At 37.2% G+C, this 22963-nt stretch overlaps 1 protein-coding gene across 1 annotated transcript in view; it reads left to right on the top strand.

Annotated features, from left to right (window-relative positions):
- Nucleotides 1–22963, top strand: part of NELL2 (neural EGFL like 2) — a 556616-nt gene that overhangs the window by 185929 nt on the left and 347724 nt on the right. The window contains exons 4-8 of the mRNA XM_053719205.1: nt 4376–4549; nt 4625–4721; nt 7012–7084; nt 7185–7267; nt 12243–12371. Coding sequence (XP_053575180.1) covers nt 4376–4549; nt 4625–4721; nt 7012–7084; nt 7185–7267; nt 12243–12371 — 556 coding nt within the window. The remainder of the gene's footprint in view (nt 1–4375; nt 4550–4624; nt 4722–7011; nt 7085–7184; nt 7268–12242; nt 12372–22963) is intronic.

Genomic DNA, 22963 nt, shown 5'->3' with positions numbered 1-22963 from the left:
TGATATCATAATTCAAATGAGACCACGTCATATAAATTGGGGATATGTCACACAAGGAGTCATAAAAAAACAGATATTTGGTTTGCTGTGTGGTGTATAAAACAATATCATAAGATTAGAAATAGATAGAAAAATATACAGAATCAAAATAAAAAACTTCTTAATACTGGAAATACCTACACACATCAAACAAGAATTGCACTCTGAAAGCAATTCATAAAAGAACACAAGAGATAGAAAAAATAGATGTGGCGCTAAAAAAAGCTGGGTATAAAAACACAATAATTGATCCTTAAAAATATAATAATTAATCCTTAAAAATTAAAACCCTTAAAAATATAAATATTAAAATTATATAGCTGGCAAAATATTAGTGCAAAATAGTCAATTACAGTATATCGTATTTAATGGATAGAAAATGGATACACACAAATACACATCATAACATTTTTATTTTGACTTGAGTGTCCCTTTAAAGATAATATATGCAACTTCAGGGCTTCCAAAATCATTGATTCTGGACAATGGTCTTCAACTATTTTCATTACTATTGCAAATGCTCCAGAAGAATAATCAGGGGGAGTATTTTGTAAAAACTGTTAAGGGCTTCTTTAAGAGGACTAAATAAAAAGTTAACAATCCAATGAAACATCTTTCGAAATTATTTTGTCAATACAAGAACACTCATCACCCAGCTTCTGGGCATCCACTTGCACAATGAATTTGGAGTCATTTACTTCACAAAAGACTGGTTCTGCTAATCCCCAGAAAAGGGGAATCAAGGTAAAGAAAATCACTGGGTCTATTTAGAAACCGTGAAGAAACTATATCAATGAAATCAGTGTATGTATTAATACCAGACTAAAGAAGATATAAAACGTTTGGCATTAGGAGAATCTGATAGGGTATATAAACATTGAACTCAAAAGAAAGAATCAAATGTATGGTAATGTGGAAACTTTATGAATATGTATTTATGGTAGGCAAAATAATTGGAAGCAAACAAATGTCAAAACAGTAATATCAAATCGACATATAGCTTGATATCATAATTCAAATGAGACCACGTCATATAAATTGGGGATATGTCACACAAGGAGTCATAAAAAAAACAGATATTTGGTTTGCTGTGTGGTGTATAAAACAATATCATAAGATTAGAAATAGATAGAAAAATATACAGAATCAAAATAAAAAACTTCTTAATACTGGAAATACCTACACACATCAAACAAGAATTGCACTCTGAAAGCAATTCATAAAAGAACACAAGAGATAGAAAAAATAGATGTGGCGCTAAAAAAAGCTGGGTATAAAAACACAATAATTGATCCTTAAAAATATAATAATTAATCCTTAAAAATTAAAACCCTTAAAAATATAAATATTAAAATTATATAGCTGGCAAAATATTAGTGCAAAATAGTCAATTACAGTATATCGTATTTAATGGATAGAAAATGGATACACACAAATACACACAAGAAAAATGACAATCACAGAACCAACGGTGGTTAAAATTACTCAAAACACTAAAAATGCATATGCAATAAGACAAAGTACTGCCAATAAAACTTAAGTTCAAATGGTTAATCGTATTATAACAATTTTAAGGCCAAAAAACGAATTACGTGGTCAAAAGCTGTGTAGTATTCAAATTTGTGTAAAGTCATATAGCCAGTGTAACACGGTTATTGTCACTGTCCCACACTTTAATTGTAAGTACCTTGAAGCTACGGGAACTTACCTCCGGACAGACTCTCTTATTTTCAGAGTCTCGACCGGGAACGAGAATCACCTTATTTGCGGTGTCCGGATCCTACTCGTAGCTGATCTTCCTTCCTACTCCGTCAGGAACCTTTGGCGTGTGACGTAATCACAACCGTTACGTAGTCTTGATCCTCCAGTAAGGGAGTTTCCTCACTGTCAGTCCCGGTGCGGGAAATTTGAAACCAATAATCCCAGAGCGCTCTGAAATACTGATGGTTGTCCTCAGGTTGTTAGGGATCAGGATTCAAAGTTGCATCTACGCGTTTCAGCCATACACAGGCCTTTATCATAAGATTAGTTATAAGATAATAAAAAAGCAAAATTTGGATGAAATGTCAATTGGGGAAAATGAAGATAAGAAGCATCAGGCTTGAGCAAAGGACGATCCAGTGGAAGCCCAAACCGATGCTTAAACCTCATCAACCTCAGAGTTTGATAATTCTCATAATGTGCTGAAGGATTGTAAAGAGATCACTTCCTATTAGACACAATTAATGATATATGTACATATTTTTTAATCTATAAATAGAACACTTTAGTTATACTAAAGGGACAATAAAACCACAATTAAACTTTCATGATTCATATACAACAGACAATTTTTAAATAATTTTCCAATTTACATCTGTTATATAATTTTCTTTTTTTTCTTGGTATCCTTTGTTGTAAAATATATCTAGGTAGACTCAGAGTGGCAATGAAATGCACTACTGGGAGCTAGCTGCTCATTGGTGGCTGCACACATATGTTTAATGTCATTTGCTCAGCCAGTGTGTTTAGCTAGATTACACTAGTGCACTGTTTTGTCTTCAACAAAGGATACCAAGAAAATAAAGAGAATATGATAATAAAGATTAATTGGAAAGTTGTTTAAAAGTGTATGCTCTGATTCATGAAAGAAAAATATGGGTTTCATGTGTCTTTAACTGTCAAACAGCATTTTATTAGCCATACATCAGTTTAGCTTAAAATTAATAGAACACAATATCACTATTTAGGCATGTAATATTTGTGCAATGGCAAACATGTTTCCAAATGTTGTTATCGCATTTTAAATATTTGTGGGAATGAATGTAATATCAGGTGAATATAAAGTTGTATCGAATCAAAGGCTTAGCTCAAAATAAATAAATGGGTTAGTACAAATAAAACAGGTCTAGTGGTCAGAAAGAACCGGGAGAGGACCAACAAAGCAAACTCAAGATGTCAAGTGACAAACAAGCAAGTTGGCTGACAATAAAATATTGCAACAACATTGACTAGAGCTCAATTAGTCACATACCAATAAAAAGAGAGCTAGAGTAGTGGAGAAGACACAATGTAGAACCCAACTTACTCCAAGAATAGCCCAGAAACAGAAAACAGTGAGCAGTCTAATAGGACAGGAAAAGCTCCTTAAAACTAATAGGATCAGCAAGTTACAAAGGGTTCACCTTAACATTAGCTATCACCCTAGCTCTAGACATACCCTTAGCATTAAACCATAGCCCTCTCTAGCAATAGAACTGTCAGCAGCATTACCAAGGCTAAGTTCTTGGACATGGCAGTATGATTGCTAAAGCATCTTTGCAGGAAAAAGTTTAACAATATATTTCTGGTCAAAATGTGTGGGTGGGGGCAGTTAGTGTAGGATAACAGTTGTAATATATTTTTTATTAGTGCCATGAGTTTTTCTACTGATTTTAACACAAAAACTGTTTCCTTTGAATTTTAGTTATATTTGTAGCACTCTTCTGGTTATTATATGACTTTATTTTGCAAAGTTCTGCAGTGTTTTTCTAGGGTAAAATAAATACATAAAAAATAAACCACAACACATGATAAAATTCATGTTAACAAATAAGAGATATTAGATTGGTAGATAGATAGAAAGGCAGATAGAATTTATATTTAATCTGTTTGTGCAGTTTATGTAAAACTGAGTCTATACTTCCATATACTCCAAACAGCTCTGTGAATATGTTAAAGGGATAGTAAGTTCCCACGGGAATAGGGCCCTCAATTCCCCCTGTGTTTGTCTGTAAAATTTTGTCTTTTATTGTATTGTTTCTCCATTGTACTGTTATCCTTGTACCCATGGGCAGAACTGCGGAATCTGTTGGCGCTTTATAAATAAAGAATAATAATAATAAAGGGACACTGAAACCAAATTTTTTTCTTTCCTGATTCAGGCAGAGCATGCAATTTTAAGCAACTTTCTAATTTACTCCTATTATCAATTTTTATTTGTTCTCTTGCTATCTTAATTTGAAAAAGAAAGTTCAGAACACTGGACAGCACTTGTTTATTGGTTGATGAATTTATCCACTAATCAACAAGAACAACCCAGGTTGTTCATCAAAAATGGGCCGGCTTCTAAACTTACATTCTTGCTTTCCAAATAAAAATATCAATAGAATGAAGAACATTTTGATAATAGGAGAAAATTATAAAGTTGCTTAAAATTGCATGCTCTATCTGAATCTTAAAAGAAAAAAGAAAAAAATTTGGGTTCAGTGTCCCTTTAATATGTACTCTACATTGCCTTCTGTGATAATACTATTTAATGCAAACATAACCACTGATTTTGATATAAGATCTTTTATTATTTACTCGCCTCATTCAGATATCTTGAGCTTGAGAGCAGTGGGCATCGAAATGAAATCCGATTACATTATCGTACAGGAAGTCATCGATCACAAACAGAAGTTTTCCCTTATATTTTGGCGGATGATAAATGGCATAGATTTTCCCTAGCAATCAGTGCATCCCATTTGGTTTTACATATAGACTGCAACAAGTAAGTATACTAACACTGACTATATTGCCTGTGTTGTATGGATTGTTAACTAACATTTGGTAACACTTTCAACAGAATTTATGAAAGAATTGTGGAAAAAACATACATGGATATACCCTCTGGTACAACGCTATGGGTTGGACAAAGGAATAATGCGCATGGTTATTTTAAGGTATGTGTTTAAAAACAAAACAAAACACATAGTTAATATCAGCTAAGAGCAGAAATTTACTACTGGTCTAGTTATAGGTTTAACATTTTTTTTAAGGTAACACATAGTTATATCCAATGCAATTGTTTAATAATAAAATGCTCTTATCAACTGTAGGCAACCGGATCAGATGCCCTCTTGGGGCAAAGGAAAAGTCTGGCACTGAGTATCTAGCATTAGATACCCAGCAACATACTTATTGTAGAATGATTTATTAATAGGATTATTCTTTAAATTTGAGAGTTTATAAAATGTGTATTTTAAATACCCTTTCTGTAGAAAATCCATCTGTGTGACACTATGGCAAATGGTCAATAAAGAAAATGCTAAAATGTGACTGGTAAGCCTTAGAAGTCCATTTACTATACAGGTATAGGTTATTCATGATTTTATCTCACATAACATACCTGTTAATTATGGGATGCACATAGACACTTTTGGTCTAATGGTTTATGATGTTCCTAAAATAAATGAATGGCTTTTAAAATTCTATAATACACAAATTTGTCAAATTTCAAATAAACACATGAAGGTAAATATAGTTATTTTCCCCTTAATTGATGTTGGTATGCTGTTTATCATTTATATATATATATATATATATATATATATATATATATATATATATATATATATATATATATATATATATATATAGGTGGCCCTCGTTTTACAACAGTTAAATTTACACCGTTTCAGAATAACAACCTTGTTTTCCAGTCATGTGACTGCTATTGAAAAGCATTGAGAAGCAGTGCATTTATTAAAATAGCCAGTAGGGGGAGCTGTCCGCTTGTGTTGCAGCAAAGTCAAGCAAACTGAAATGAATCAGTTTAACCAGACCTGAGCTATCGAGCAAATTTCAAAGGAACAAGTTCTTCCTGTATATAAATCAGTCCAGATTGGAATGCATAGAAAGAACTGTTTGCGGAAAAATGCAAGTGAAGTCTGTGTTGTGTGATTATATTATTAGGTTTAAAATGCTGTTTAGCAAATGTTTTTGTTCATTTAACTTAGTTTAATTATATATTCTGTGTTTTATTAGGTTTATAATGCTGTTTAGCATTTAAAGTCTTCATTTCAAAGCTTTAAAATATATATAAAATAATGTATTAGGTGTTAGTTATGACAAATTTGAGAGGGGCCTGGAACCTATCTTCCTCACTTCCCATTGACTTACATTATAAACTGGGTTTCAATTTACAACGGTTTCGATTTACAACCATTCATTCTGGAACCTAACCCCGGCGTAAACTGAGGGCTACCTGTATATATATATATACTTATATATACTTATATATATATTTTGCACAACAAATGTTACAAGTGAATACAAAAATAAAAACTCCCATAAAATTAATGGAGCAAACTAGCAATATTGTTTTATTGTTTGTAGTATCAGTGCCTGCAGCCTAAAGGACAACATAAGTCCCCAATGACCTTGTCCCAATCATAATCCACTGAACCATCCACCACCCTGATATATGCATTGCCCTTATAGTTGAGGTATCATCACTGACCTCTGGTCTTTTATCCCCTCTTTAAGTACATATTAGACCCATATGGCACACCAAACTCTTAGGAAGTTACCTGCCTTCTTCAGATCTCAGATTAGATTCAAATAACCCTGGATTCCCTCTATAATCCAAAATACGTATCATAACATAGATGACTCTTCTAGTAGACCTATATTGATGTCAGACATCAGATCAGACCCAAATAGCCCTGCAAAATTGTTACCCAGATGTTAAAGAATTATTAAGGAACATATTGAAACAATGCTCTGCCCAGCTGCATTTACTGTGTAACAAACAATGTGGAAAAATGAAGGGTAATGCAGTAAACTATACAAATTAACTGCAGATAAGAGGAATATTGGGATGTGGCAGTGATGGGGTCAACTGTGAATGATTAAACAGACTTTAAAGTTTGCAAAATATCAGCACAACAAAAAAATGTCTAAATGTCCTGTTGGTCACTTCTTGGAGTAACATTTGTCTACCAGTGGTAGCTGTAAGTAGCAGCTCACAAGCTATCATACCGGCTTCCTGCAGATAGTAGCATTGGCTGGGTAGCAATCTCAGTTCTGAGCATTTTCTGCTTACATTACTCTAGGTAACTAGATTTGTTTTTGTTTATTTTTAAAAAACTTTGAAGAAGAAAAAACACAAAAACATTGAATAGTACAACTTTGACCAAGAGAAAGGTAACAAGAAAATAAAATATGCATATTTGCTTTTTTGTGTTATAGGGTATCATGCAAGATTTGCAAATAGTGATTATGCCTCAAGGTTTTATAACTCAGTGTCCTGACCTGAATCGCAGTAAGTAATATTACTTTTTTACAGTCAAATTAAAACATGTTCTTTATAATACCCTAGTATTTGATCTAATTATTTGTATTATTTTTCAAAAATCTTTCAGCTTGTCCAACTTGTAATGACTTCCATGGGCTTGTACAGAAAATTATGGAATTGCAAGACATTTTAGCCAAAACATCAGCAAAGGTAATGCTAATTCATTGTTGTTGTTTTTTTTCTAATATCTTTTAGCGTATCCAACTTGAAATGACTTCAATGGGCTTGTACAGAAATGTATGGTATTGCAAGACATTTTAGCCAGAACATCAGCAAATGTAATGACATTTAAATAGTGCCAAAGCCAGGACCTGTTGTTAGTGATGGTGTAATTTCAATGCAACATATTCTATTTGTTTTGTGAATGCAACACTGTCCTTTTCATTGTCTTACATTAAGTCTTGGGTATATAGACTTTATTTGTATATTATTATTATCAGGTATTTGTATAGCGTCAATAGATTCTGCAGCGCTATAAACACAGGCGGTATACAAGATAACATTAGCACTGAAAGTGGAGGTGATAAAGTCACTTCCACGAAAGAATGCGGATATAGCACTCACTGTCTTAACCTATGGGTGGCGTGAAAATTCCTACTTATAAAACTTAACTTTTATTTATTCTTGTAAAATCAAGGGAGAAGGGGGAAACATATACAATTAAAAACCTAGGATAGAGTAGTCATGTATAGATTTATGAATATACAGAAAGTATAGTTTAAATAGGCCTTTAGGGTATAGTAGCCCAAACAATAGTAATACGGTCTAATCTATACATAAATCACTGTGGCACAGAGGCTCAGTTAATTAAAGCTTAGGTAAATGTTATGCTGATTATTATAAGACATAAGGGTAAGGATTGCCTCTTGTTGCAACTAATTATAGGTTATTACATACAGTAATTATTTAAATGTTAGGTAATAGTAATCAGTGAAATTAATCATCATAACCAACAATACTGCTGCCCAATGGTACTCTGTGACATCTGCAGTGATACTATTGTAGCAAAATTACTGTTGCTTGTATCAACAAAGTTATCTATTACATTTACCATATAAAAAATAAATACACCACAAAAAAACATACACACTACTGCCTTGATGAAACAGTGCACAGCATTGAGTACCCTTTCAATACTGGGAGCATAAATATCAGATTGCATTTAAATGTGCAATAAGAATATTTCTAACAGTACATAATAAAAAGGTTATCATTAATGCGAATCTAGTTCAGACCCAACGGTTATATACCATAGCAATATTACTTATGGAACACTTTGGTTTATTAAAACTAATCTGTATTGAACATTAATCTTTATACTACCAATTTCTCAGGGATCTATTAGTGAATTGATCTAGTTGAACTTCATATAGGTCTGCTGACACTAGATAGACTGTATTTAGATACCAGATATACACAATATTTTATACGTGACTGTCACATCAATTACATAGTCATATCAGGTATTAAGTAATACTCAATCTAGTGTATCAAACTAGTATTGTACTGACAAGCTATCTCACCTAACATTTAAATAATTACTGTATGTAATAACCTATAATTAGTTGCAACAAGAGACAATCCTTACCCTTATGTCTTATAATAATCAGCATAACATTTACCTAAGCTTTAATTAACTGAGCCTCTGTGCCACAGTGATTTATGTATAGATTAGACCGTATTACTATTGTTTGGGCTACTATACCCTAAAGGCCTATTTAAACTATACTTTCTGTATATTCATAAATCTATACATGACTACTCTATCCTAGGTTTTTAATTGTATATGTTTCCCCCTTCTCCCTTGATTTTACAAGAATAAATAAAAGTTAAGTTTTATAAGTAGGAATTTTCACGCCACCCATAGGTTAAGACAGTGAGTGCTATATCCGCATTCTTTCGTGGAAGTGACTTTATCACCTCCACTTTCAGTGCTAATGTAATTTTTGTGCGGTAGCACCCCTCCCTTTAACATTATAGAAATATTTTACAACATCTAATTGTGAACAACCACAGTGTATATATTAGGGAGTGTGTCCAAGTGTAGTGCCATTGCTCATACCTGTATCTGGTATACAAGATAACATTTATAGGGATCAAATGGGTAGAGGGCCCTGCCGAGAGTTGCACTGTTGTAGTCGGCTCGATACAGTGATAATTTTTTTCCCTCCATCATGACAGTCAAAGCACATAGATAATAAATAAAGATAATTTGTCACTTTGACTTTGCAATTCTTCATTAAAGGACATTGTACTCAATATTGTATTCAAAACAGTTTCTATCATTCATATGAGGGAACATTATTTAAACATGAAAATGCTAAGTAATAGCTGCTTAAATTTAAACAGAAACTTTTAATACTCTTTGACAATATGTAGTTCCTACTTATTGACTGATATCTACTTTTTGCAAATGCTCACTGGCTGATAGGTACATCCTTCTTATACAAGTTTAAGTGTTCACTGTTCATATCAGTAATAGCAAAATACTGAGTACTGCATCCCTTTTAAAATAGCAAACAAAAATGCCACTTTATTTTAATATTCAAATGAATATTTTTATTTTCCTTTGCCCCAACACGCACATCTACATTTAAAAAATTTTTTACAAAAAATCTTGACAGACAACACCATACGTTAGGATTTATTTATGACATTGTCTGAAAAATAAGAATGACCTGATATATTTAAGTAACTGTCCATCTTATAATGAAAGATTAGACAAAACAGTCCTTAGGGGAAATTTCTGCTTATGAAGCTGACCTTAGCTGAATCATTGGCAAGGGAAACAGATATATATTCTCACCATAGTAAAGGTGAACCCATTTCTGATTAGTAATGCAATTATTGTAGCTTTTGATTCATAGAACATCTGACTTGGCTCTTGAATATATTAAATTTACATTTTAATTTTAACTGAACAGAAACACTGTAATGCTTTATATCTTCCAATTCATTCATAGTACTCATTTAATACAAATAATTACACTTTCATCTAAAACATTCAATTTTCTTTGAGACAATATACACTTTAGGGTTACAGATAAAATAAGATTCCACATGCAATGAAATGCATATTGCAATCTTTTTATTTATTTTAGATTAGCTGTTTAGACAAATAGAAAATGTGGACATGTCTAAGAACCAATTACTGGTTTGAAACATTGTTGCTGTATTATGGACCCTGTGTAAGCAAATAAAGGTTTTTTAACTTACAAATTGGAGGCTGGAAATATTTTGACTATTGAAATAGAAAATGTGGAACAGAATTATTCTAAAAACATAGAGTATAATTATGTATTTGTATATTAAGGGGCATATTTACATATCTGATGCCTCTAGACGGTAGTTGCTTTGGTACTCTTAAGCATTCTTGTTCCAGCTATGCCAATACATTAAAACTATGCACGTGTACATTTCTGTGTAGGGAGTGGATCATCTAGGATTGTTCCCCCCATTGCAGAATTTAGAAAATGACTCCAGAACTTGCCACAAATCCCTTTTTTGCCATGATGGTTCACTACTGGTAATCATGGGTTTTAGTGGGGGATACAGTTCCTTGTAGCCCATGTTACCAATGAAGGCTTGATGGTCGTCTTTCAAAGTGGGGTGCACGGTCTCTCCATACATCCTGACTTACGGTTTCTCAATTTCTGTCTAGGAAATATCTAGAATTGAAGGGTTAAACACTAAAAAAAGGAGAAAACATTGTTCTTTATGTGCAGGAAAAGGGGTACAAAATGTATTTTGCTTAGCTCACCAAAGAGGAATCATGCCTGATCACTGTGAGAAATATTCAAGTGAGGGATAGATTAAATGGTTGTGTCTCCTACCAAGGCTCTAATTAAAGGCACCACTAAATAGCTACTGGCCATTCCTACTCCATGCATAATTACTGAAAACATTTAGAAATATAGCTGCAATTTCTAACATGTGATATCATAACTGCAGATTTACACAATAGAATATAATTGAAAAATTTGTGTGTAGCAAATTGTGATTGTCTTAAGGATGCCTATTAAATCTTAAGATAATATAACTAATGAATTAGTAGTAAAAAAAAATCACCATATTTTGTGTTAAATAATAATAAGATTTTTTTTCGTGACATTATTTGATTTATTTTGCTAATGCATATAAGTTTACTGCATTAACTGTTTAAAACTGTTAAAATGAGAGATTCACTAAAAAAGACTAATGAAAACAGAATTTGAGGCAAATTGTGGGCTATGTAGGTCTCTCTGTATTCATAGCATTTACCTACAGGCTAGATTACAAGTGGAGCACTAATTTATCGGGTGCCCATAAACAGGCGAATTCGCCTGTTTACAGGAACGCGATAAATCGGCCAATAGAAGTGACTGGTCATTGCTACCGTGAGCTCTTGGTAGTAATTAGCACTCAGAAAATTAATCAGCGAACAGATCCCCAAAAGTATATTTTAGTTTTTTTATTTAAAACAAAATTATATATTTTTTTCAATAAAAAACAACTGGAAAGGTGAAAGCCAAAAGATGACACTGTGCATTGTTCTAAAGGCTCAGAACAGATCCTAATATAAGTTAAAAAGGTCTGAACTCCCTAGCATCTGCTTACATCAAATGAAGATGTCTTGATGATGCATTATACTGTGCTACCTTGGTAAATTCATGTAAGTCACTGGTAGGCATTTTTTTCATTATTATTCATTTTTGTTTGCAAACAAATAAGGAAAGACATTTTTAACCAATTAACTACATTAACTGGTTGTTTATTTACATGTTAAAGAGATAGTGAAACATAAAAACATTGTGTTTTGCTGATTTGGTTATTATTACCATGTATTATAAAATTGTGAGCAAAAATAAATATGAATGAAAAAATGCTCATCTAGCCATTGGCCCATTAAGGGCTTAAGTGTTTTCATTTGATGATGAAATATGAAAATAATGAATAAATTATAAGATTGCATATTGGTTTCCTAGCCAGCATTTTAAACCTTTCCTAGTGTTCAGTATCAAAGTTTAGTTGACACTTTTGACTAGTGCATATACTATTTTTTTTGCCATACCATGTATGCTGTATGTATTAAAATGTAGACATGGCAATGTTTGTTTGTATTGTAATCTGTTCTTTATGCTTGTAGCTGTCAAGAGCTGAACAGAGAATGAACAGATTGGATCAGTGCTATTGTGAGCGATCTTGTACTGTTAAAGGTAACATCTACAGAGAACTGGAATCCTGGACAGATGGCTGCAAGAAATGCATATGCATGGTATGAGCAACATTGAATAAACACAGAATATGCCATGACTTCTATCATGTGTTGCTTTTTTTTTTTTTTTTGAAAAGTGTTTTTATTGAGGCAATGAAATATATCAAAGTACAAACATAGCAGGTAGGGCAATATCTCAAACAATATTACATGACAGCATTTCCATCATTCAAACATAAATACATTAAACAATAGTAGGAGCGCGGTATTGACCCTAATGGTGCCCCATTTTATAATTTAATAACAGAACATACACGCGTCAACAATGTGAAATAGATCCACTTATGGGACCTGGAAACTAGTACTTGTCTGAAGACAAAACTCTCAGGAATAAGGATTCTCAGTATGGATCATATAAACAGAAGCCAAGTGTTAGGTGATTGTTACCGTGATAATATACAATGTGAGGGTTATTAGATTCGTATGCGGGAATCAGCTGAAAGACAATGCGTGGTATAAGGGGAGGGGGGTAACCTGGAGAACTGTTGCCAGGGGGTTGGGGCCAGGGGAAGGACAGGTAAGAGAGAAGGGAGTGGAGGACGAAGAGAAAAAAAAAAAAAAAAGGGGGGGGCACTAAGGGCCAATGGGGTGCTCAGACCACCAGGGTCCCGGCCCAGATTCAGAGCTACACATCTATCCGGTCATCCGTCAAGGCGTCAGATTCGCCAGGTCTCCTATACTCCTCCCATGCCAACCATATAGAACAGTAGAAGTCATAGCGGCCTTCAACCCTTAGTGCGTATTCCTCCATGTTTTGGATATAATCCAGAGACTCAAGGACTGGGGTAAGTGAAACAGGGGCTTGTTTCATCCACTGTCTAGCTATAGCCAGTTTTGCCGTCAAGAGGATAATAACACCTAGAAGACGGGATGATTTTGGGAGGTCTTGCAGACCGAAATGAAAGAGCGCCATACCTCCTGAGAGATCGCCAATGAGACCCAGTTTCTGGAGTAGCCCAGCCACCTGGTTCCAAAAATGCTTCAATTTGGGGCATTCCCACCAGATGTGGAGGTGAGTACCTCATTGGGCGCAGCCTCTCCAACAGTCTGCCGACCGGGAGGGGTACACTCTATGCAGCCTGGTTGGTACCCAGTGCCACCTAAGTAGGATTTTAAGATACAGTTCAAACAGGTTGGAGCAGCGCACTGCTGTGCCGACATCCTGAAGAGCACTTTGTCATTTACCATCCGGAGCCTCCACCCCCAGGTCTCTCTCCCAGTCCTTCGGGGACCGGATTTTTATGAAGTGAGGAGAGTCCAAAAGAATCCTGTAATGGAACGATAGAGAGCCTCGTAGAGGCCTAGCTGCTGACCATCTCCGCTCCCATTTAGTGAGAGCTCTCACATTAGCCCTCTGGAATCCCCAAGATAAGAGAAGCGAAACCAGGCGGAGGTATTCGAACTGTAGATCTCTGGGAAAACTGTCCGTCGGATAATTTAGGGGTGGGATAGCCAGGGCGTCTCCTCTGTACAATTCCGAGAGTAGCCTGAGCCCTAAGGCTTCCCACCTCCTGGGGTGGGATTCAGGAAGGCAATGTAGCAAAGCCTTGACAGAGTGTATAGGGGAGGGATGCGGGGCAACTGAGTCTAGAGGTTGGAGACCTCTCTAGAGTTTCAGGCAGGTCTTGACTATGCGGCAGTGTATTCCGCTCAGTACCTCTGCGTGGTCAGGGATCCATATGAGGTTGGCTATGTCCACTCCAGCAGGCAACAAGCCCTGCTCTATTTGGTACCACCTCACGGAGCAGTCCTTCACCCCCCAAGCAGCAATATGTGAGAGCATGGCAGCTTTATAGTATAATGAAATATTTGGCATCGACATGCCTCCGCATCTTTTTGTTTTTTGTAGTTGGGTCAGGGGAAGCCGCACATGCTGTCCCTTCCATACGTTTTTCGTAAAGATAGATTGAAAATGGTTGAGGAGATATGCCGGAACCGGGACCGGGAGGCATTGGAATAGATAGATCAGCTTTGGGAGCAGGAGCATCTTTACAGCCGCAATCCTACCCGTCCATGAGACCTCCGGGACCTTCCAACTAGAGACTGTCTGTTCAAGCTCTTTGAGCAGAGACCCATAATTTGTGGTCACTATTCTCTTAGGATCATGAGAGAGTACTACCCCCAGATGTTTCAGTCCTTCTGTTGACCACTTAAATGGATAGGACCCTCTCAGAGTCTCCAGAGTGGTTTCCGGTAGGCCAATAGCATAGGCCTCAGTCTTAGAATAGTTGAGTTTGTAATATGTTAAATTAGCAAATTCGGTCAGGATCTCAAACAACTCAGGGAGCGACTCCTCCGGGTCCGCCAGGAAGATCGTCAAGTCACCAGCAAAGAGAGCTAGGACCTGCGGTATATCATGCAACACTAAAGGTTGGATAGAGGGGGTCGTCCGGAGTCTTGTCGCTAGCGGTTCCATTATTAGAGCAAAAAGGAGTGGTGACAGAGGGCACCCCTGTCTCGTGCCATTCCGGATCTCAAAGGCTCTAGAGACAAACCCCAATCCTCTCACTCTAGTGAATGGGCCTGAATATAAAGCCATTACTTCCGTGATAAAAGTGGGTGGAAATCCGAAAGAGCGCAGGACCTCGACCATGTTTTCCCACCGGACCCTGTCGAAAGCTTTCTCAGCATCTAATGACAGGGTGACCAGTGGGATTCCAAGCGCAGCTGTCTCAAAAAAGATGTTCAGCAGGCGTCTGGTGTTGTCTGAGCCCTGTAGCCCCAGGGTAAACCCCACCTGATCATGATGGATCAAAACCGGGAGGATTTTATTTAGCCTTGAGGCTAGTATTTTTGCATATAGCTTTACATCTCCATTGATGAGAGATATTGGGTGGTAGCTCTCACAAAGCTCAGGGTTTTTCCCTGGCTTGGGTATAGTTATGATTTATGCCTCTAGGAAGTCTTGGGGGAAGCTACCAGTGTCCATGGCCTCGCCAAACACACGGACGAGAAGAGGACATAGCTGGGTCACAAATTTCTTTTAAAATAAGGCATCAAAGCTCTCCGGTCCTGGGGATTTATGTGCCTTCAGGCTCTTAATCATTTTCTCAATCTCCTCAACGGTGATGGGGGCAATAAGTTGTTCCCCCATACCCTCCGGGACCTGTGGTAAGTGGAGCCTATCAAGGAACTCAGGGATAGCGTGCGCTGGCGCATAACGAGTGCAGGGGTCATCAGCTATCTGATATAGACCTCTGTAATAGTCTGAGAAAACATCTCCTATATCGCTAGGAGAATAGAATTTCTTATCGTCTCTTGTAACGTAAACTATCTTATTCAGTAAGGTTCTTTGTTGGAGTTTGTGGGCCAAGAGCCGGTCCACCCTGTGCCCTTTGTGGTAGTATCTCTGTTTCAAGAGATAAAGTCCCCTCTGAACCCTCTCCAGCTCACAGGTCTCGATCTGTTTTCTGAGGGACTGGACTTTCCTAACTAGGGAATCTGTTCTAGTCCTTCTAAGCTGGGTTCTGGAGATAGAGTATTCGTGATATAGTTGGGCTAAACTGGCCCCTTTGCGTCTTCTAATCTCTGAGGATTTTTGCATAAAGAGCCCGCGGAGGTAGGCCTTAAGCGCCGCCCATAGAGTCAGCGCAGATGTGGATCCCGTGTCGTTTATACTCAAAAACCCCTCTATCTCCCATGTCCAGAGCGGAATCTGGGAGTCCACGAGGAGGTATTCTGGTAGGCGCCAGGAGAGCCCACCCTCCCCGGAGGGAGAGAAGGTGATATCTACAACTGAAACAACATAGAAAAGGAAGTGGGGATTTCACAATAAGAAATTCCCAAAAGTCTAGGTAAATCCAGCACAACTGTAAAATTAAATAAATGCACAACAAAAAGCTTGTATGTCAAAAACGATATAAATATTTATTAACTAAATGCACAATACACACATTCACATTCATACAGTGGATCCCACACAAAGCAGTGTGATAAAGTACTGGCCAAAAAGTTATTATCTGGTGCACCAGGGGAAATAGACAAAAAACAGTCCGTTTCAGACTTGCAGATATTTGTAATCCAATAAGTGCAGCGTTAATGCAAGAAATGGATGCAGTTATACAGTCCCCGGTGTATGGAGACCAGTTACTTCAGACTTGAACCCCAATAGTTACTGAGTCGAATAGTGCTTTAAAGGCGTAGCATAGGAGGAGCAATAGAAACACGCGTCTTTATTCACAGGTGCTGTATTCTTTTAAGACAGTAATATTCGGTGTACAGATGCGTATAACATATTCTACCTGTATTTGTTCACGAGGTCGCCCCTCCTAGCTGCCTCGTTCTTAGAGCGTCCAGACATCAAGGGTAAGTCAGGATGAGCAGGGGATCTGCTGTAAGGGCTGCCAAGCACGACGAGTCCAAACGCTCGTTTCGCTCCTTCAGTCAGTGCAGCATGGAGCTTCTTCCAGGTGCTAACGACACCTTGATTACCAGCCTTTTTATTGGATGCCGGGTTCCAGAATCTTTTTCATTTGATGAAATTCATGTCAATCACAATTAGCCGCTGTTACAATGTCTTTACAATTGTTACTTTTAAGTACAGCTAAATGCAGGGCTTCTCAAGTGACCAAGGTGAAGTATTCCATAGCAGAAATTGATTAGATACACTTCAATGATTCAGATACTCACTCACACACACATCCGCAACAAATCATATATACAAAATATACTAAAAACAATTTTATTTTAATACACCATTGTGCAATATTTAAAAAGACAATACTTAATTATAATGTTATGTGTGTCAAATTACTCTAACAACAAATATGTGCGATTTAGCTCATCATAGTAGTATATATTTACAATTTTGATTTATTTTGTTACTTTTGAGATCCCATATTCTCTACATACATAGAAATAAATGGAGATGTGCAGACAAAGTAAGGTATAAGGAATTAGCCTAAAAAGGAAGCAAATTCCAATTTTTCATTTAAGTCATTGGGAGATAGGGTGTTCAGTTTGTACATCCATCTTGTTTCTTTTTGTAAAAGAATTCTATCAATGTCCCCCCCGCGCATGCTCAGTTTAACTGATTCTATTCCAATAAAGTGAAGTTCATCAATTTTTGATTTGTGAAATTGAGCAAAATGTCTCGCCACTGGGCTATCAATATTGAAGTCCTTTATATCGTCTCTATGTTCTGTAATGCGGGAGCGTAATTCTCTAAAAGTTTTACCCACATAAAAACATTTACACGAGCAATAGAGAAGATATATGACTCCTTTTGTGGAACAATTAATGAATTAATTGATTTTATATGTGACTCCTGTATTCGTGCTAAAAGTCTAAGGCCTAGATTTGGAGTTCGGCGGTAGCCGTCAAAACCAGCGTTAGAGGCTCCTAACGCTGGTTTTGGCCGCCCGCTGGTATTTGGAGTCAGTGATTAAAGGGTCTAACGCTCACTTTTCAGCCGCGACTTTTCCATACCGCAGATCCCCCTACGCCATTTGCGTAGCCTATCTTTTCAATGGGATCTTTCTAACGCCAGTATTTAGAGTCGTTTCTGAAGTGAGCGTTAGAGCTCTAACGACAAGATTCCAGCCGCCTGAAAATAGCAGGAGTTAAGAGCTTTCTGGCTAACGCCGGTTCATAAAGCTCTTAACTACTGTACCCTAAAGTACACTAACACCCATAAACTACCTATGTACCCCTAAACCGAGCTCCCCCCACATCGCCGCCACTCGATTAAAATTTTTAACCCCTAATCTGCCGACCGCCACCTACGTTATACTTATGTACCCCTAATCTGCTGCCCCTAACCCCGCCGACCCCTATATTATATTTATTAACCCCTAACTTGCCCCCCACAACGTCGCTGCCAGCTACTTAAAATAATTAACCCCTAATCTTCCGACCGCAAATCGCCGCCACCTACGTTATCCCTATGTACCCCTAATCTGCTGCCCTAACATCGCTGACCCCTATATTATATTTATTAACCCCTAATCTGCCCCCCTCAACGTCGCCGACACCTGCCTACATTTATTAACCCCTAATCTGCCGAGCGGACCTGAGCGCTACTATAATAAAGTTATTAACCCCTAATCCGCCTCACTAACCCTATAATAAATAGTATTAACCCCTAATCTGCCCTCCCTAACATCGCCGACACCTACCTTCAATTATTAACCCCTAATCTGCCGAGCGGAGCTCACCGCTATTCTAATAAATTGATTAACCCCTAAAGCTAAGTCTAACCCTAACACTAACACCCCCCTAAGTTAAATATAATTTTTATCTAACGAAATAAATTAACTCTTATTAAATAAATGATTCCTATTTAAAGCTAAATACTTACCTGTAAAATAAATCCTAATATAGCTACAATATAAATTATAATTATATTATAGCTATTTTAGGATTAATATTTATTTTACAGGCAACTTTGTAATTATTTTAACCAGGTACAATAGCTATTAAATAGTTAAGAACTATTTAATAGTTACCTAGTTAAAATAATAACAAATTTACCTGTAAAATAAATCCTAACCTAAGATATAATTAAACCTAACACTACCCTATCAATAAAATAATTAAATAAACTACCTACAATTACCTACAATTAACCTAACACTACACTATCAATAAATTAATTAAACACAATTCCTACAAATAAATACAATTAAATAAACTAGCTAAAGTACAAAAAATAAAAAAGAACTAAGTTACAGAAAATAAAAAATATTTACAAACATAAGAAAAATATTACAACAATTTTAAACTAATTACACCTACTCTAAGCCCCCTAATAAAATAACAAAGCCCCCCAAAATAAAAAATTCCCTACCCTATTCTAAATTAAAAAAATTACAAGCTCTTTTACCTTACCAGCCCTGAACAGGGCCCTTTGCGGGGCATGCCCCAAGAATTTCAGCTCTTTTGCCTGTAAAAGAATAAATACAATACCCCCCCCCCAACATTACAACCCACCACCCACATACCCCTAATCTAACCCAAACCCCCCTTAAATAAACCTAACACTAAGCCCCTGAAGATCTTCCTACCTTGTCTTCACCATCCAGGTTCACCGATCCGTCCTGAAGAGCTCCTCCGATGTCCTGATCCAAGCCCAAGCGGGGGCTGAAGAGGTCCATGATCCGGTCAAAGTCTTCATCCAAGCGGGGCAGAAGAGGATCTTCCATCCGATTGAAGTCATCATCCAGGCGGCATCTTCTATGGTCTTCCATCCGGAGCGAAGCGGCAGGATCCTGAAGACCTCCAGCGCGGAACATCCATCCGGACCGACGACTGAACGACGAATGACTGTTCCTTTAAGGGACGTCATCCAAGATGGCGTCCCTCGAATTCCGATAGGCTGATAGGATTCTATCAGCCAATCGGAATTAAGGTAGGAATTTTCTGATTGGCTGATGGAATCAGCCAATCAGAATCAAGTTCAATCCGATTGGCTGATCCAATCAGCCAATCAGATTGAGCTTGCATTCTATTGGCTGTTCCGATCAGCCAATAGAATGCGAGCTCAATCTGATTGGCTGATTGGATCGGCCAATCGGATTGAACTAGATTCTGATTGGCTGATTCCATCAGCCAATCAGAAAATTCCTACCTTAATTCCGATTGGCTGATAGAATCCTATCAGCCAATCGGAATTCGAGGGACGCCATCTTGGATGACGTCCCTTAAAGGAACAGTCATTCGTCGTTCAGTCGTCGGTCCGGATGGATGTTCCGCGCTGGAGGTCTTCAGGATCCTGCCGCTTCGCTCCGGATGGAAGACCATAGAAGATGCCGCCTGGATGATGACTTCAATCGGATGGAAGATCCTCTTCTGCCCCGCTTGGATGAAGACTTTGACCGGATCATGGACCTCTTCAGCCCCCGCTTGGGCTTGGATCAGGACATCGGAGGAGCTCTTCAGGACGGATCGGTGAACCTGGATGGTGAAGACAAGGTAGGAAGATCTTCAGGGGCTTAGTGTTAGGTTTATTTAAGGGGGGTTTGGGTTAGATTAGGGGTATGTGGGTGGTGGGTTGTAATGTTGGGGGGGGGTATTGTATTTATTCTTTTACAGGCAAAAGAGCTGAAATTCTTGGGGCATGCCCCGCAAAGGGCCCTGTTCAGGGCTGGTAAGGTAAAAGAGCTTGTAATTTTTTTAATTTAGAATAGGGTAGGGAATTTTTTATTTTGGGGGGCTTTGTTATTTTATTAGGGGGCTTAGAGTAGGTGTAATTAGTTTAAAATTGTTGTAATATTTTTCTTATGTTTGTAAAAAAAAAATTATTTTCTGTAACTTAGTTCTTTTTTATTTTTTGTACTTTAGCTAGTTTATTTAATTGTATTTATTTGTAGGAATTGTGTTTAATTAATTTATTGATAGGGTAGTGTTAGGTTTAATTATATCTTAGGTTAGGATTTATTTTACAGGTAAATTTGTTATTATTTTAACTAGGTAACTATTAAATAGTTCTTAACTATTTAATAGCTATTGTACCTGGTTAAAATAATTACAAAGTTGCCTGTAAAATAAATATTAATCCTAAAATAGCTATAATATAATTATAATTTATATTGTAGCTATATTAGGATTTATTTTACAGGTAAGTATTTAGCTTTAAATAGGAATCATTTATTTAATAAGAGTTAATTTATTTCGTTAGATGTAAATTATATTTAAGTTAGAGGGGTGTTAGTGTTAGGGTTAGACTTAGCGTTAGGGGTTAATCCATTTATTAGAATAGCGGTGAGCTCCGCTCGGAAGATTAATAATTGAAGGTAGGTGTCGGCGATGTTAGGGAGGGCAGATTAGGGGTTTATACTATTTATGATAGGGTTAGTGAGGCGGATTAGGGGTTAATAACTTTATTATAGTAGCGCTCAGGTCCGCTCGGCAGATTAGGGGTTAATAAGTGTAGGCAGGTGTCGGCGATGTTGAGGGGGGCAGATTAGGGGTTAATAAATATAATATAGGGGTCGGCGAGGTTAGGGCAGCAGATTAGGGGTACATAGGGATAACGTAGGTTGCGGCGGTTTACGGAGCGGCAGATTAGGGGTTAAAAAAAATATGCAGGGGTCAGCGATAGCGGGGGCGGCAGATTAGGGGTTAATAAGTGTAAGGCTAGGGGTGTTTAGACTCGGGGTACATGTTAGAGTGTTAGGTGCAGACGTAGGAAGTGTTTCCCCATCGGAAACAATGGGGCTGCGTTAGGAGCTGAACGCTGCTTTTTTGCAGGTGTTAGGTTTTTTTACAGCTCAAACAGCCCCATTGTTTCCTATGGGAGAATCGTGCACGAGCACGTTTTTGAGGCTGGCCGCGTCCGTAAGCAACTCTGGTATCGAGAGTTGCATTTGCGGTAAAAATGCTCTACGCTCCTTTTTTGGAGCCTAACGCAGCATTTGATTAAACTCTCGATACCAGAGTTAAATTTATGGTGCGGCCAGAAAAAAGCCCGCGGAGCGTTAACAGCCCTTTTACCGCCGAACTCCAAATCTAGGCCTTAGTTTTCTGCACGAATTGACAGCAGACACAGTGATTACAGGGGGAACTGCCGACTATTTTTTGGGCATTGCGTTCTAACCAGTTACATGTAGGCACTTTGTTAAATTCGCTCTTGACAAGGAGATCTTTCAAATTGTTAGGTCTCCTTGCTGTCATTAGGGGATAATCCCCCACATGTTGGTGTAATGTAGAATCATTAGTCAGCAAATGCCAGTTGTTGTTTAAAATACTTTTAACTTTACTCCAATGGGCATTATATTTAGTAATAAATCTGATTTTAGTGTCTTCCACATTCTCACTTTTGGTATTCTTTTTATACAGCAGATCTTTTCTTTGATGCTGAGATGCTCTATAGAGTGCTCTTTTTACGCATCTTTTTGAATAGCCTCTCTCCAAAAAACGAGTCGCCATATCTTTTGCCTGTTGTTTAAAGGTTTGGTCTCTAGAGCAAATTCTGCGTAGCCGCAGAAATTGCCCATAGGGGATACCCCTCTTAAGGTTTTCAGGATGATGACTCGTTCCCAAGAGAAGGCTATTGGTTGCAGTCGGTTTTCGGAACACTTCTGTTTCAATTTTACCTTCGTTCTTACTAATTTTTAAGTCCAAAAAATTAATAGTACTAGAATCATAACTACAAGTTAAGAAGATATTTAAATTATTCTTATTCAGGAGGGAAACAAATTTAAGTAGATCCTCCTCACTGCCGTCCCATAGCAGGAGGATATCATCCACATATCTGATCCAGAGGGCTACATGCGCCTCAACTATGTCAGAATGCTCACCAAAAACAATTTGATCTTCCCATCCACCAAGATGTAAACAGGCATAAGTTGGGGCGCATGTAGCCCCCATTGCTGTCCCTTGTTTCTGTTTATAATATTTGCCATCAAAAATGAAAATATAGTAAGATTATCATTGACAATCTTTGTAGTTTGGACTTGTGTCAACTCCTGAGAGACATTTTGAACAAAAACCGAAATATTTGGAATGGAGGAAAAAGAGGGCATGTAAGTAGATTTTTTCTTTAAATCTGTTTTTGGAAGGATATCTGTAATTTCATTACTCTGTTCATAGAGAAGAGTCTCCAGACAATCCAGAGTATCCCTCTCTTTTCTACAGGCCAGATCTACTTGTAT

The sequence above is a fragment of the Bombina bombina genome, chromosome 6 (assembly GCF_027579735.1).
Source record: "Bombina bombina isolate aBomBom1 chromosome 6, aBomBom1.pri, whole genome shotgun sequence".
NCBI lineage: Eukaryota > Metazoa > Chordata > Amphibia > Anura > Bombinatoridae > Bombina > Bombina bombina.
Note: the sequence above shows the minus strand (reverse complement) of the source record. Positions and strands in the feature narration are given on the sequence as shown.